Source organism: Oncorhynchus clarkii, chromosome 20 (assembly GCF_045791955.1).
Source record: "Oncorhynchus clarkii lewisi isolate Uvic-CL-2024 chromosome 20, UVic_Ocla_1.0, whole genome shotgun sequence".
Lineage (NCBI taxonomy): Eukaryota > Metazoa > Chordata > Actinopteri > Salmoniformes > Salmonidae > Oncorhynchus > Oncorhynchus clarkii.
This window is the reverse complement of record NC_092166.1, coordinates 68,571,491-68,586,925: the sequence shown is the minus strand read 5'-3', so window position 1 is coordinate 68,586,925 and position 15,435 is coordinate 68,571,491. Positions and strand designations below refer to the sequence as shown.

Below are 15,435 nucleotides of genomic sequence, written 5' to 3'. Positions count from 1 at the left end.
GTGTGTCGGTGTGTTCAAAAGAAAGGGAAAGTTAAGGAGGCAGCACAGCGCTATCAGTACGCCCTCAAAAAGTTCCCCCGTGAAGGCTTCAGTGAGGACCTCAAGACTTTCAGGGAGCTCAAAGTGTCCATCTTCCTCAATCTGTCCCGATGTCGGAGAAAAATGAACGTGAGTTGGCGGGCTCTGACCATGGATGCATCACAGATGGCACCCTTGTGCCCTACTTTTGACAAGAGCCCCATGGGTCATCTATAGTATATTATCTATATGTAATAGTGTAAAGTATGGTAAAAGTATAGGTGATAAGCATTATAGTACTGTACCTATAACATTACCTCTGTTTTACCCCAGTAATATTCTGTAAGTATCTGACTCATGGATCACTTGTTATTGCTCTCAGGACTTTGGGATGGCTGAGGAGTTTGCTACAAAGGCGCTTGAATTGAAACCAAAATCCTACGAAGCATACTATGCCAGAGCACGTGCCAAGCGTAGTAGCAGGTATTTATTTCCCCTGCACCTCCCTGATATCCATCTACTGTAGAATAGTTTACATACTCCGCTTCACCCTCTTATCTTCTTCAGCCTCTCATAAAACAGTTTTCCTTATTTTTTGACCAATTCATTCAAATGTGTTCATTTTCACAGCAGTGTTTTAAAACCTTCCCTCATTTCCAACCCTGTCGTATCTTTCCTTCTTGTCTGGATTTGTAGACAGTTCCCTGAGGCCTTGGAGGACCTGAATGAAGCCATGAAGCAGAGCCCCAACCACTGTGAGATCCAGCGCCTCCTGCAGCGAGTAGAGGAGGAGTGTCGACAGCTCACCCAGGAGGAGGAGGATGCACAGAAGCTGGAGCCTCCCCCATCTCCTCCCCCATCGCCTCCCCCAGAGGAGGGAGAGGAGGAGGAGATGTCCCTGTCCTCCCTCCCCCTCCCCCTGGAGCTCCCCCCTCCCCCGGAGCCTCGGCTGGAGGACATGGAGCCGGTCCAGGATCTGTTTGAAGACGAGGACTATCTGGAGCAGGAGCTGGAGGCCATGTCTATGGGGAGTATGGGTTCTATGGGTCTGGCCCTCGAGAGGGAGCCCCGCTCCAACCCCTCCAGTCTGCCTGTCATCCAGAGCCCACCTCTCTCTCCGACCAACCACCACCACCCCTACCATCACCAGGACCAGACCTACCTGTCAGGGGGCTCCCCCATGGGCCAGGCTTACGACTATGGCCACCCCAGCCCCACCTCCATGTCCTCCCCCGGCAGCCAGAACTACCAGCCACCGTCGCCCCCCTCTCTCTCCCCCACGCACCACAACTCCCACTATCGACACAGCCCTCCACAGACCTCCCCGGTCCACCAGACCACCTACCACTTCAGCCCCCCACCCATGGGAGGCAATGGAGGAGTGGGGCAGGGGATGGACCACGGATACCAGAGTCCCCCGCTCTCCCCCCTGCGTCGGGGTGGGGTACAGAGCCAGTACAGAGCCAGCCCCCCGGTGGAGAGTGTGTGTCTGTACAGGTCTCAGTCAGGCTCTCCGGTGCGCTACCAGCAGGAGCAGCCTCCCCTGTCCAAGATGAACAGCCAGAGGTCCTTCCAGCTGAGCTCACAGCCCTCCCTGCACCACCAGGCCTCCCTGCACCACCAGGCCTCCCAGCACCATGACACCCTCCAGACACACCAGCACCATCAGGCCCAACTGCACCACCAGGTCTCCCAACAGCACCACCAGGCCCAGCTACACCACCAGGTCTCCCTGCACCACCAGGACTCCCTGCACCACCAGAGCCTGCGTCTCCAGCCCTCCATGGCCCAGATTGTTCGCACCAACCAGCCCAGCAACACATACGGCCAGATGGGCCACCCCATGCGTTACCAGGGGGCCTCCATGGACGTGCCGATGGAGAGCCAGAGCCGGTTGATGTACCAGCCCTCCCTGGATGGTCGCTCCATGCCCCAGTCCAGCCTCTCAGCTGGGGCCCTCTGTCAGCATGGGGGCCGAGGAGGGGTCATAGAGGGCCTGATGAAGGACGAGCTAACCCAGCGCCCCTCCTCTGCCTACCGTGCCAGCAGTGGGGGGGGACAAGGGGGCCAGCTCCAGGGGGGTGTCCGCTATAGCCAGACTCCCCAGATTAGCCGCAGCCAGTCGGCCGCCTACTACCCTGTCGCCAAGCACGAGCTGGAGCGTCAGAACAGTGCCATGCCTCAGTGCCAGCTGGGATCGCCAGAGATCGGCCACATGGTGAGGCGGCCCATCAGTGCCACTACCCCGGAGATCAAACCGCACATGTCCACTCCGCGGCCCCTCATCCACTCCCAGAGCGTGGGCCTCCGCTTCTCCCCGTCCAGCAACAACATCTCCACGGGGGGCTCCAGCTGTAATCTAGCCCCAGGCTTCAGGCCTTCCTCTTCCATCCAGGGGATGGAAATCCCGCTGCAGGTGGCCTACGAGGGCTACGAGGGGTACGAGCACTCCTGTAACGATGACATCTCCCCAATCTCGCCGGCCCAGGGAGGTGGTGGGGGGCTGTACCAGGGCGAGGGCACCCGCTCACGGACCACGCCCTTCATGGGCATCATAGACAAGACGGCGCGGACACACCAGACTCAGTACCTGCAGCAGCCCTCGTCCCAGCGGCCCTGGGCCATGACCTCCATGGACTCTGGCATCAGCCCCACGTCGCCTGGCCAGCTGATCCAGCAGGGCTCGTCCTACAGCCCCCCGACCTCGCTGGGGAACATCGCCTACTACAACAAGACTAACAACGCCCAGAACGGACAACTCCTGGAGGAGGACTACTACCCCCAGCAGCAGCAGTCCTCCCTGGGCAAGCTGGCCAACGGTGGCTCCCGGGGCGGAGGAGGGGACATCCTGGAGAGGGTGAGCCAGGTGCCCACCTATCCAGACGTGAAAGTGGCCAGGACTCTGCCCGTAGCTCAGGCCTACCAGGACAACATGTACCGACAGCTCTCCCGTGATATCTCCCGTGACTCTAGGCAGGGACCCACCTCCCCCATCAAACCAAAGAGACCTTTTGTGGAGTCGAATGTGTGAATGTCCACGGCCGAACTGGGCGTGTGAGTGGGAGGGGAGGAAAGTGGGAGGGGGGAAGTTGAGTTGGGCTGGAGACCTTGTCTGACATTGATGAGCACATAATAAAAAGACAGAGTACAGCCCCACTCACACAGAAAGCAGTGTCTACAATAGGCACACACTGGCGGCAGAGGTCTAGTCATACAGTACATAGATACTAAATACGTGAGAGATTGTACTATTTTGTTGTTAAACTTCAACTCTGCACACATTGAAATAGAAAAATATGACATTGAAAGGTGATGACAGGGCCAGTGCTGATCACACCCAGGGTCAGAGGCCCTAACACTTTTATAGGGGGGGTGGCACAACTTCCTCCCCAAAACCTTTGGGGAGGTCTTGTGTGGGGTGGTGAGAGTAAAATTGGGGGCCCTTACCTTACTGTACCTGTGGATATGGACCATCTACCATGTTTTATCCTTAAAATACAAAGTGTGCTCTTATTCAAGGTTGCTAGACTCCGTAATACAATACTAATATGTTCAATACTGTAAATGGAAATTACAACTTGACAGTGCTTAGAGAAAAAATATATAATATTTATTATTAAGCTATATAATGTATATACGTATAAAAACATAACATAGCTTGCATTTGGATTGTATTATTTCTGTTTTGCCCTGTTGTTAGCCTTTCGTCCTACTAGTCATGCAACGGCAGGTTTTGAAGATTTATGCTGCACTCATGACATGTCGGCCAGGGAAACTCTGATATTTCAGACTTGGAAACTCATTGTAGAAAAATGATACAATGAGTTTCCAACTTGGAAAGTATCAGAATCATCCAAGATGAAGCTCTACACATATAACTTATGATAATTTCAACTCTGAAATAGGAAGTTCCGACAAGCACATTAACGCCCACGACTACGGCAGGGGAGGGACATTTACAAACTTTCAATTATTCAATGTCAAATGTTATTTTCGTATTTTCGAAATATTGGGCTTGTTATGTTATATTTGTGGTATTTTCACTTAACCCTACCACATAACGTTGCCTTTCATTTGAAGTTCAATTGTTACTGCCATGGCCTTCTACAAACATCCTCTAGAGAATAGTTCAACCAATAAATTACTCCTAATAATTACGCTGCGTTGTACTCGTTGAATGTTATTCGTCTTTCTTCCAACTAGGATAACTTTGCAGTGTTTTAAAGGGGTATGAGAGGTTTAGTTTTGTGAAATATATTTATTTTTTCATTGTGCATTTGTCATTGGTTTGAGGACAGAGAAAGTCATACAAATACCAAAGTTTGGAGATGTCCCCCTTCTGAAGTTCATGGTAATAGGAGTATAAATAAAAACATAAATCATATACAGAATATAATAATGTGAGGGATATTTGAAGTTTTCTTTGCAATTAAAAACTATTGAACGCAGACACACAAACCGTCTTGGTACTGGTACCCCGTGTATATAGCCATGTTATTGTTACTCATTGGGTATTTATTCCTTGTGTTATAATTGTTCTATCATTTATCTTTCTGCATTGTTGGGAAAGGCCCGTAAGTAAGCATTTCACTGTTAGTCTACACCTGTTGTTTACGAAGCATGTGACAAATAAAATTGGATTTGAAACCACTGTTAAAGACATTTTTCTTTTATATCTGCATCAGATTTGCTTTTCTTTCTTTTTTTTACTGAGTTTTCATTCATAAATGTCTGCACTAAATGCCTGTAAAGTTCTTAACTAAGGGTGCACTTTATGTATTTTAGTTGTGATCGTTATTGAATTTGGATGAATGGAGGTCAGGTCAGGTGGAACTTCTTCTGACCAGTGATAATGGATTATTACTGATGACTCATCGTCATAGGAACTCTGATCTGCAAAGTAATGAATGACAACATGAAGAATAAATATGTGTATATCCCCTTCAACCCAATCCCAGATCCATTCATAGACAGACAGGTCTTGTACACAAATGGCTTGTTTAAAAAAAATCCGTACCACAAGTGGAAATGTTTCTATTTTGCAGTTTGATTATAGCTACTGTTCAATTCAATTATAGTGTGTGTGTGTAACCTATTGACTGACAAGGTCAATCAAATGGCCCCAAATCCAGTGACTAAGCGCTTAACTTCAGTGTCAAGGGAAAGTCCTGGAGAGAAAAATGTAAAGGTTGTATTCATGACTAACGTATTTTTATACTTGCCATGTTAGAGTATAAAAACAATTGGTGTGTGAAAGTCAGTTGCCACTGCTTAATGGACAGCTTGCATTTGGGTCTTGTCTGCCATTCAAATGGTTCCCAACCCACAGTATAGCTCATTTGGACAAATTTAAGACCCTACTGTATGTAAGAGGAATTGTACTATTCTTTCAAAAAAGGACTTTGACAGACTTTGTTTTTCAACTTTTTATGTAAATGAGTTGGTTGTAAATATTCAGATGCATGTTTGATTATTTCGCCAATCATGATCTCAAACAGAAACACATATAGTGTCCTGAATCTGGCCTGTGTTATACATTCGCGATTTGGGATCAGAGTAATGAAGCTGTTATGCCTGAATATCCTTTTCCTTTCCCTCCAACCAGACACAACGCAAAACTCTGAAGAATTATATTTGTATTATTTTATTGTATTTGCTTGCTGAGCAGAGTTATTTTGTCTGTAAATGTGAGCTTTAAGAGCGCTGTGATAAGTTGAATTAAAAATAATTTTAAAAAAAATGTTTTTATCTCATGATAACTGATTGTAATCTGTACAGTCAAACCTATGTATTGAAGAATAAGATTTATAAATGGTTACCAACTGAAAAACATCCTGCATGCATGTCATTTATTTGCTTTGATCTTTCAGATGAATGATATGAATAGCTGCTTATGTAGCATACAGTAATCCTTACATTTTCATTGTCAGGTCCTTTTTGATTTCTTTAACGTTACATGCCAAGCATAACATCAACTCCCGCCTGAGGGAACAGCACACTAGCCTACTTGATTATAACATGAATTGATTAGGTTTAACCAGAATGTGGCACCATTTACCTTCACTTACAGATAATTTGTCAATCAAATTGTAACTAAACAAAATGAGATATTGCATACATATGTGAAGGAGAAGGTTACACATCTAAGAAGGAAGAAGGCTACATTGCTAATTACATAGCTTGAAATAACAGACACATAGTAGAAGCTGAGACAAAATAACACCAAAAACATTTGGCCCACAGTTGAAGTCGGAAGTTTACATACACTTAGGTTGGAGTCATTAAAACTCATTTTTCAACCACTACACAAATGTCTTGTTAAAAAACTATAGTTTTGACAAGACGGTTAGGACATCTACTTTGTGCATGACAAGTCATTTTCCCAACAATTGTTTACAGACAGATTATTTCACTTATAATTCACTGTATCACAATTCCAGTGGGTCAGAAGTTTACATACACTAAGTTGACTGTGCCTTTAAACAGCTTGGAAAATTCCAGAAAATTATGTTATGGCTTTAGAAAATTCAGATAGGCTAATTGACATAATTTGAATCAATTGGAGGTGTACCTGTGGATGTATTTCAAGGCCTACCTTCAAACTCAGTGCCTCTTTGCTTGACATCATGGGGAAATCAAAATAAATCAGCCAAGACCTCAGAAAAAAACATTGTAGACCTCCACAAGTCTGGTTTATCCTTGGGAGCAATTTCCAAACGCCTGAAGGTACCACGTTCATCTGTACAAACAATAGTACGCAAGTATAAACACCATGGGACCACGCAGCCGTCATACCGCTCAGGAAGGAGACGCGTTCTGTCTCTTAGAGATGAACGTACTTTGGTGCGAAAGGTGCCAATCAATCACAGAGCAACAGCAAAGGACCTTGTGAAGATGCTGGAGAAAACAGGGACAAACGTATCTATATCCACAGTAAAACGAGTCCTATAACGACATAACCTGAATGGCCGCTCAGCAAGGAAGAAGCCACTGCTCCAAAACCACCATAAAAAAGCCAGACTTCGGTTTGCAACTGCACCTGGGGACAAAGATCGTACTTTTTGGAGAAATGTCCTCTGGTCTGATGAAACAAAAATAGAACCGTTTGGCCATAATGACCATCGTTATGTTTGGAGGAAAAAAAGGGGGAGGCTTGCAAGCCGAAGAACACCATCCCAACTGTGAAGCACGGGGGTGGCAGCGTCATGTTGTGGGGGTGCTTTGCTGTAGGAGGGCCTGGTGCACTTCACAAAATGTATGGCATCAATCCTATAGAAAATGTATGGGCAGAACTGAAAAAGCATGTGTGAGCAAGGAGGCCTACAAACCTGACTCAGTTACACCAGCTCTGTCAGGAGGAATGGGCCAAAATTCACCCAACTTATTGTGGGAAGCTTGTGGAAGGCTACCCGAAACATTTGACCCAATTTAAAGGCAATGCTACCAAATACTAATTGAGTGTATGTAAACTTCTGACCCACTGGGAATGTGATGAAAGAAATAAAAGCTGAAATAAATAATTCTCTCTGCTATTATTCTGACATTTCACATTCTTAAAATAAAGTGGTGATCCTAACTGACCTAAAACAGGGAATTTTTTACTAGGATTAAATGTCAGGAATTGTGGAAAAACTGAGTTTAAATGTATTTGGTTAAGGTATATGTAAACTTCCAACTTCAACTGTATATCCTGCAAATGGGCATGATACAATCTTCAATCATCAGCAGAAAAATTGCCATTCAGAATTTGTCTGACAACTTCCTTAGAAGTCAACACCCATATTGCCATCAATTTCCCCATTTATACAGGAGTGTGTATGAAAAGAAAAGTACCTAAAGAAACTTTTCTCTCAGTGTCCAGAGTTGAACTTCCGAGGAATGTGTCATTTTAATCATTTTTCTTTTTGTGTGTAAGGAGGTGTACAAAGCCAGGTACATAGATCATGACCACCTGGGGCACGATGGTAAACTTGATAAAGAAGAGGAAGTAGAAGAGGGGCTGTGGTTGGATTGGTAGAGGCAGTCGATGGACATGGTAGAGAGCCATGGAGCAGAGGGCCAGACACAGGGCACGTGGAGCACAGGGGAGAGTGTACCCACCTGGCTTCCAGTACTGGGCCAGCCCCAGGCCCAGGATAGCACCACAGTCCCGTGTTAGTGAGGAAAACGGGGCTGTGTCCAGCCGAATCCACTCTGAATGGGAGCACCACTTCTTAGCCAACGCAATGGACCTTGGAAATGTTAAACATTATATTAAATGCAATTAGAACTATAGTTGTTATGAGGCAAGCTGCTTTTAAAATAGACAATCACATTCCCCATTTTCTTTATGATATGGGAAAACATTGAGTAGACTAGACTCACCAGGACAAGTCGAAGCCCAGCCATGTCAGTCCTGAGTGGATTAGGAGAGCACTGAGGAGTAGCCCAATGCTGGAACTCACAAAAAACACCAGAGGGCGACCTTCTGGAACCTGACGGCTCAGAACTACCCCAAGAATGAAGCCTAAAGAAAAGAGTTGGGGACACTCACTTCAGAATGAAGATGATGTTCTAGAATTCTAGAATATTCTAACAAAACTTTGTTAACCTTAGATACAGTAGGTTATACACACCAAGTACCGTATTGCACATACATAACTCCCACTACAAAAAAACAAATGATTACATCCCCCTGAATAAAGTTCCACAAGACAGTACAGGTAGATTCTGACCTGTCAAAGAGCCAGCTATGACCTGATGGGGGAAGTGTGCCAGGATAAAGATGCGAGAGAAGCCAACTGCCACTAACCCCAGCAGATACAGCACATACGGAACCGCTGATAGCAACATGCTGAAATAGATTGGGGGGTTAAAAACAAATATGGACAATGATTTTTTTTATTTAATAACCATGTCAAACATGCTCACACAGATTTTGCAATACAGATAAAAATGATAAAAAATGATTACATTTAAAATACAAATAGAAAATTTATTTGACTAATGGTCAGACCTGCGTGTGTAGGAGTAGAGAAGAGAACCCAGGGATGAGGCCATCACCCACCACACTGCTGCTGTTACCATTGCATGACCAGATGGACTGCCTGAGAGATGGAGAGGAATAACACCACTGGTCAAATACTGTGGTATTACATTATTACCAATGGTTATAAGTTCACAGTCAGTTTGTCTGGTCAAGTAAATGATGTGCCCAATATCTGGATGATTTGTTGCTGTAAATGTACGAGAATTACAAGCTTTTGGAATAATGTATTAAATCTCACTAACCTGGACCTGTTTCACAAGTTGAGGCAAACTGTTGTAGTTTGGGAGGGTTTTTCTCAAATAAACGGGATTCTCCAATCCACCAGAATGGCCTCTCCCCAAAGAGCATCCTGCATTGGAATTAAAATTCAAAATTCAGAATGTACACCACAGAAGGTCAAAATATGTTTGACTTTATACTTACAGCCTCCAACTCGTTAAGGTTCCGACGTTTGTTTTACCGTCGGACCGATAATAGAAAAGGACATGCCACGAATCCAAACGTGTTGCATAAAATATCAGAGATGTATTTGTAAAATGCTCACCAAAAATAAATGTTTATGCGTTAAAGAATGTAAGTGAAACATTGGATTTTTTTAAATAATGACTTTAGATCAGAATAGTTGATTTTCTTAAGAGTTTATCAAGCATTCATCGGACAGTAGAGCTATAGGGCCGAGAGTTCCGGTAAGTTAATTGAACATTTTTAAAAGCATAATAGACCAAATAGACGTTACTCTTACCATTTGAACACTAGATTAAGCCACTCCGAAATAGCAGCCACCCAGACAACAGCAAATCCAGTCCGTCGGTTGAGAAAGTAAGTCAAGGGGAACACGAGAAGGAAGGCAGCTTTGGGATCCCCAATGTGAGTGGCAATCAACCAAAGTTTGTCTTGGCTCTTCGTTCTTTGCTGAAGTGCTTCAGCAATCCAAATACCTTGGGTGTGTATGGCCTCCATAATTAAAGTGAATACACAATATCAAGGATCCAAATAAGATGATATTCTGGTTGATGGCGTGATAGTCGGGACAGAAATATTTTGCAGCAGAAGCATTTCTGAATCTTGACAACAGGGGGAGGAATGGGACAAACTTTGCAGGTGCATGTTGATGTTCTGATGGTAGGCATCGAACTGTTGGAATGGTAACTGCATGGTAACTGTTCCATCGGTATCAGTCAATGCCTCCCAATCAGAGAGAGAGTGCCTCTCCTTTTTTTTATATATTTTTTTTTTAACTTTAGATAGGAAACCCTATAATATACTGTTCTTGGTAAAAATCATAATGTAATGCTAAAATACCAGCTACGGTGGAATTAATGACAATCGTGAGATGGGACGTAACTACGTAATTTGCCACGCCCCGATGTCGTCCAAGTTACGAGATCACGTACTAATCTGACGTACGACTGGCGCTCCGGTTTCCTGGCGGAGAAGATGGCGGCTCCTGGACCGGGGGAGTATTTTAGCGTCGGAAGCCATGTCTCTTGTCTCACTTGCTTGGGCCAGCGTCTGCAAGGAGAGGTGGTGGCCTTCGACTACCAGTCCAAGATGTTGACTTTGAGTATCCTTTCTCAATTTTAGGATGCCATTGTATCATTGGCCTGTTTGCCTGCAAGGGCAAGTGTCAAATAGTGATCCGCGCAGGCGTAATTAGTAGTACCGTAGCTTTGTACCCCATGAAAAATTGTAATACCATTAATTAAGATTGTCTGAGTCTTACGCTCCTGCATCCGTATTACATTTGGTTAATGTTGATGTTTTGTTTGCTCTGGGTGCTTAGCTATTTTTACATGTGCTGTGATCCATGGTAGAACTGCTGATCCTCGACTAGGATCACTATTTGGCAGAATCCAGTATGGCATGGCATCATGGCAGATTCACTAACTGTAAATGGTATAATTCATATTGGCTAGCGTGACAGTCTTGCTAGATAGTTAACTTAGCTAGCAAACTGACCATCGCAGGGGCTTTTTTAAACAGACCACCTGACTGATTGCATGCATATCAATAAAAAAATGACAACACTGAATTTCATTGCACCTCTATGCTAACTAGCAGCTAGGTAGCTCATGCTAGCTTTAGATAGCCAACATATTACGGGACCATTTGGCGCTGTCTTTATGTTTGATATTTGTAAGTGTCAGTCATCAAATTTAACTATCACGGCATGATTGATTGTCAAAGTTAGTGACGTTACATATTCTGACAGAAACGGCATAACGCTAGCTAATTTACAAGCTAATCATGTTGGCCGACTATGGCTTTTCAATACACCTTGGCCCAAGTAGCTAGCTGAAAAAGCTATAGATATTTCTCTTCTCAATCCACACTCCTCGGGGTGGGCGTGGGGACCACCTTGCATGGGTTCCAGTGACAGGTTGTCACATGCGTGCTTCTATTGCTAGCCATTCAACTATATTTCTTTCTGCTAGCTATATCAGTCCACTGAGACTGGATCTGTAATTTAGCACCCACAGAGCATTTGAATTGAGTAGGAGAGAACCGGTTGGTGTCAAATAGTGGCAGACCAGAAGGACCCCATCAGGAACAAAGCAAGTAAAAAATGTAACCACAGTTGCAATTCATTCCTTTTGGTTAAAGCCATTGTTGTAGTATGTGATTGAATGTTTTGTGGATGAAGAGCTGAATAGAATAGCATCTGTGTTTTGTTTAGATGTCATGATTGAAGTGACCAGTCCGCACCACTGATGAGGGATGTCCAGCATCTTGCCATGTTTCCTGGCAATTTTTTACAAGCTATCCAGAGGTGTAGATATACCTTCAGGAGAATGTGTGTATTGTCAGTATTTAGGCCTAGACGTTCAATACTAAGCTAGGCCCTATGTTGTGGAAGGACACACCATCTTTGCATTTAGTGCCTTATGTTGTGCATTCTTTTATTCTGTTCCATTCATGCCTCAACCTCCTTTAGGATGCTTGCTGTCATTCATTGCCATGCTACAACTTGTGTATGTGGATCCAGGCTACTACAGGTGGCAGCATTGCCCTTGGTTGTCATTTCAGCTGACTGACAGTACTGCCACTGACTGATAGGCCTGCCCCAACCTTACCTCAGTGTCTTACTACAGCCGCTGGTGGAGTGCCATACATCTGGCAAGTGAAACTTCCTCAGTCTACCACTCTATTACAGTGAGCTATGATGTTGTCTGATATATTTAACATTTTAATAGGGATAATAGACCATCATATTTCAATGTTAAAGATTCTAATGCTGCTGATGGTGATGTCATTCTTGCTCAGTCAAACACCTGTAGAGGAGTAGAAGGCACTCAACCAACGTGAGATGAGGTGCAACCAAAAAAATCATAAGAGCATTTGGAAGGAATAGGCATGACTCTCACGTGAGCGACATGCCTATTCCTTCCAAATGCTCAGTTGTGCAATTTTCATTTTACACTTACATTTGAGTCATTTAGCAGACAATCTTACCCAGAGCGACTTAGTTAGTGCATTCATCTTTAGATAGCTATGTGAGACAACCACATGTCACAGTAAGTACATTTTCCCTCAAGGTAGCTATCAGCAAAGTCAGAGCTAGTAAGAAACAAGTTAAGTGCGAGTGTTAGTTCCAGAAATGTTTTATTTTTTATGCACACCTACTCTGCCCAAAACAATGAACTTAAAATGTCATGACATCTGTATGTGCCTGCCCATTATAATTTATACTTGCTCAGGTAGTTTTATAGCAGTATATGGATGTATGCAGTCTGGAACTTTGATATAATTGGTGTTTTTGTATAGGCCAAGAATGTGAACTCTATTTATCCATGTCTTGAGATTCTTTGAATGTCACTGATGCTCTAGTCTAGTACACCAACTGTCATGTGTGCATGTTACTACCTTTACAGTTTGTTTACCTTGACTTGAGTTCCTCCCAGAATGTGCTCCCTCAAGTGGGAAGCCAAACCTCAACGACGTCATCCTGATCAATTTAGCCTATGTTTCTGAAGTGGATATAATAAATGACCGCACTGAAACTCTTCCTCCTCTAGCATCACTGAATGTTAGCAAGGTAGGCCCTCATCTGCTGTCATCTGCTTTTTTTTACATTCTTCCCCACTAATCAAGGACTGATTTAGACCTGGGATACCAGGTTGATGCAATTCATTATCAGGTAGAACAGAACAGTTTTTGTAGTCTGCTAAATGACTATTTGTGTAGCCTATGCTTCAGTCTTAAAGTGCTTATGATTAGCCTATTTGTATGGAAAACTAAATATTAACAGGCCCAGTGTGGGTTTACTTATGATGATGACATGAGATATATTTGTCACCCGTCTCAAATAACCACCCATCTGTGTCAGTCATTGTTAAATCTTCCTTGTCAACTTTCTCATCTCACAAGCATTTCGCTACACTTGCATTAACATCTGCTAACAATGTGTATGCGACCAATAACATTTGATTTGATGTTTCTGGTCAAGGTTGTCAATTGTGTTTTCAATTGAGGGCGAGAGTTGCGTTTCACGCCTACTCTCTTCAAATGCTCTTATAGTTTGTGGTTGCACCTCAACGCACATTGGTTGAGTGCCTTTTACTCCGGATCCCCTCCTAACTTTCTCCTCTCTGCCATCTTCCTCCCAGCTTGCCAATCGGGCACGGTCAGAGAAGGAGGACAAGCTGTCCCAAGCCTATGCAATCAGTGCTGGGGTTTCTGCGGAGGGCCAGCTGCTATTCCAGACTATTCACAAAACGTAAGTGCCTTTTTACATTTTTATTCAATGAACTTGATTAGTTCCTGAGGGGCAGAGAATCAGTGGTTGGAATAGGATACGATTAAGAATTACTGGCTAACTAATATGGGCAGTTGATTTGAGGACCAAATTGAAATAGCAAGGGAAAAATAGTTTATTGTTCCATTTTCCTCATTGTCCATGGAAATGGGCCTACTGAATCGTCTTTTTTCAGTCATACTGGCTACGTTTAGGCAGGTGCCGTTTGAGGTCTTGACCTGATTTGGCTCTTAAGCATAATTTAAATTGTCAAGAAGCGGGAACAACAATCTAATCCGACACCTCAGTTTTTCCCCACAATGCAGATGCAGAATTTATACCGGTGTGATTGGTCAACCATAAATAAATACAATTATTACAATTGAGATTTCATGCTTTATTTAGAAACATCAGAATAGAACACCTTGTTTCAATAGACTTGATTCCTCAGCTCAAGGTCAGGGACTGTTTTACCAGTTAAATGTTTCCAGATTTTATTTTATTAATGTGTACTGTGTTCTGCAGCATCAAAGACTGTAAATGGCAGGAGAAGAACATACTGGTCATGGACGATGTTGTAATTTCGCCACCGTACCAGGCTGATAACTGCAAAGGCAAAGAGGGAAGCGCTTTAAGTCATGTACGCAAAATAGTGAGTATCACCTACCTACTACTACTACTACATCTGTCATTGTTGTGGAATTATGATAGTCTAAATGTAATTTGCTTTTTTATTTCTTACAAATAACTTTTGATACAATGGCATATAGAATTGGATTATGCATCAAGTGTTCTTCTTCTGTTGTTCCTCTGTAGGTTGAGAAACATTTTAGAGACGTGGAAAGGCAGAAGTCCATGCAACGTTCACAAGCACAGCAAACACAGAAGGACACCACTTTATCTTCTTGAGTCGGCACAGGGTAGCGTGGGTCCGGCCAGCCAGGGTAGGCAACACGGCGGTGGACAGGAAGGCTGCACGGCTGGCAGTGTGTCCCCACTGCCGGACAAGGTTGGCATTCCTAGCCCTCGGTGTCAGAGACCAGGAAGATACAGCGCTGAGGGGCCCTGGTATTCCAGAAGATCAAACCATTTATGAAAAAGACAACAAAAAAATAAAGAGGAAAAGAGTTAATCTTAAATTAGACTTTATAAATAATTTAAAACATAAACCATGAAGCAACCATAGTTTCCTTTAACTAACTTCATCATCGTCTCACTCATCCCCCCCATCCATTCATCGTCCTCCCCATCCACCCTCAATTTCATTTCTTCAGAAAGAGAAAATAGAGCAGTCAGAAAGGCTTGTTAGCTTTATTTTCTGTCATTTCCTTTTTGCTGTATCCATGTTCTACAATTGTCTGTTTTCTGTATTTTAAACAAAATGTGACTTGAAATGCCACACTTTAAAAATACATTTTCTAAAATAAAAGTAACAAAAATTCTGACTAATACTGTAATTTCAATCGCTGTTTGCGAGGCAAGGAAACGTAATTTATTTTCTGTTGGTAGGACTTTAATTTTTGCTATGACTTTGTATATATGGAACATTGTAGAATATCACAAATTGTCTCTGCAAAAGAATGGTCACTCAATAGTGCAGTAGGCCTAGCCTCGTGAAACCAGACTGACCACTGCGCTCACGTTTAATTTCAGT

The 15,435-nt window shown here is 43.6% G+C and overlaps 3 protein-coding genes across 3 annotated transcripts in view; 2 read left to right on the top strand and 1 right to left on the bottom strand.

Moving 5' to 3' along the window:
• LOC139376797 (tetratricopeptide repeat, ankyrin repeat and coiled-coil containing 2b) overlaps nt 1-5,298 on the top strand; it is a 224,320-nt gene extending 219,022 nt beyond the window's left edge. The window contains exons 29-31 of the mRNA XM_071119726.1: nt 22-168; nt 401-501; nt 715-5,298. Coding sequence (XP_070975827.1) covers nt 22-168; nt 401-501; nt 715-3,049 — 2,583 coding nt within the window. The 3' untranslated portion in view covers nt 3,050-5,298. The remainder of the gene's footprint in view (nt 1-21; nt 169-400; nt 502-714) is intronic.
• A 353-nt stretch (nt 5,299-5,651) lies between these two features.
• On the bottom strand, nt 5,652-10,119 carry LOC139376798 (glucose-6-phosphatase catalytic subunit 3). Its single transcript, XM_071119727.1, has 6 exons — nt 9,789-10,119; nt 9,289-9,395; nt 9,014-9,104; nt 8,733-8,851; nt 8,383-8,524; nt 5,652-8,249 (listed from the first exon to the last, which is right to left on the bottom strand). The coding sequence occupies exons 1-6, from the start codon at nt 10,004-10,006 to the stop codon at nt 7,907-7,909; spliced, it is 1,020 nt and encodes a 339-aa protein (XP_070975828.1). The 5' UTR covers nt 10,007-10,119; the 3' UTR covers nt 5,652-7,906.
• Nucleotides 10,120-10,138: 19 nt separating this feature from the next.
• On the top strand, nt 10,139-15,226 carry LOC139376799 (LSM12 homolog b). Its single transcript, XM_071119728.1, has 5 exons — nt 10,139-10,610; nt 12,949-13,082; nt 13,654-13,763; nt 14,307-14,433; nt 14,598-15,226. The coding sequence occupies exons 1-5, from the start codon at nt 10,484-10,486 to the stop codon at nt 14,688-14,690; spliced, it is 591 nt and encodes a 196-aa protein (XP_070975829.1). The 5' UTR covers nt 10,139-10,483; the 3' UTR covers nt 14,691-15,226.
• Nucleotides 15,227-15,435: the final 209 nt, after the last annotated feature.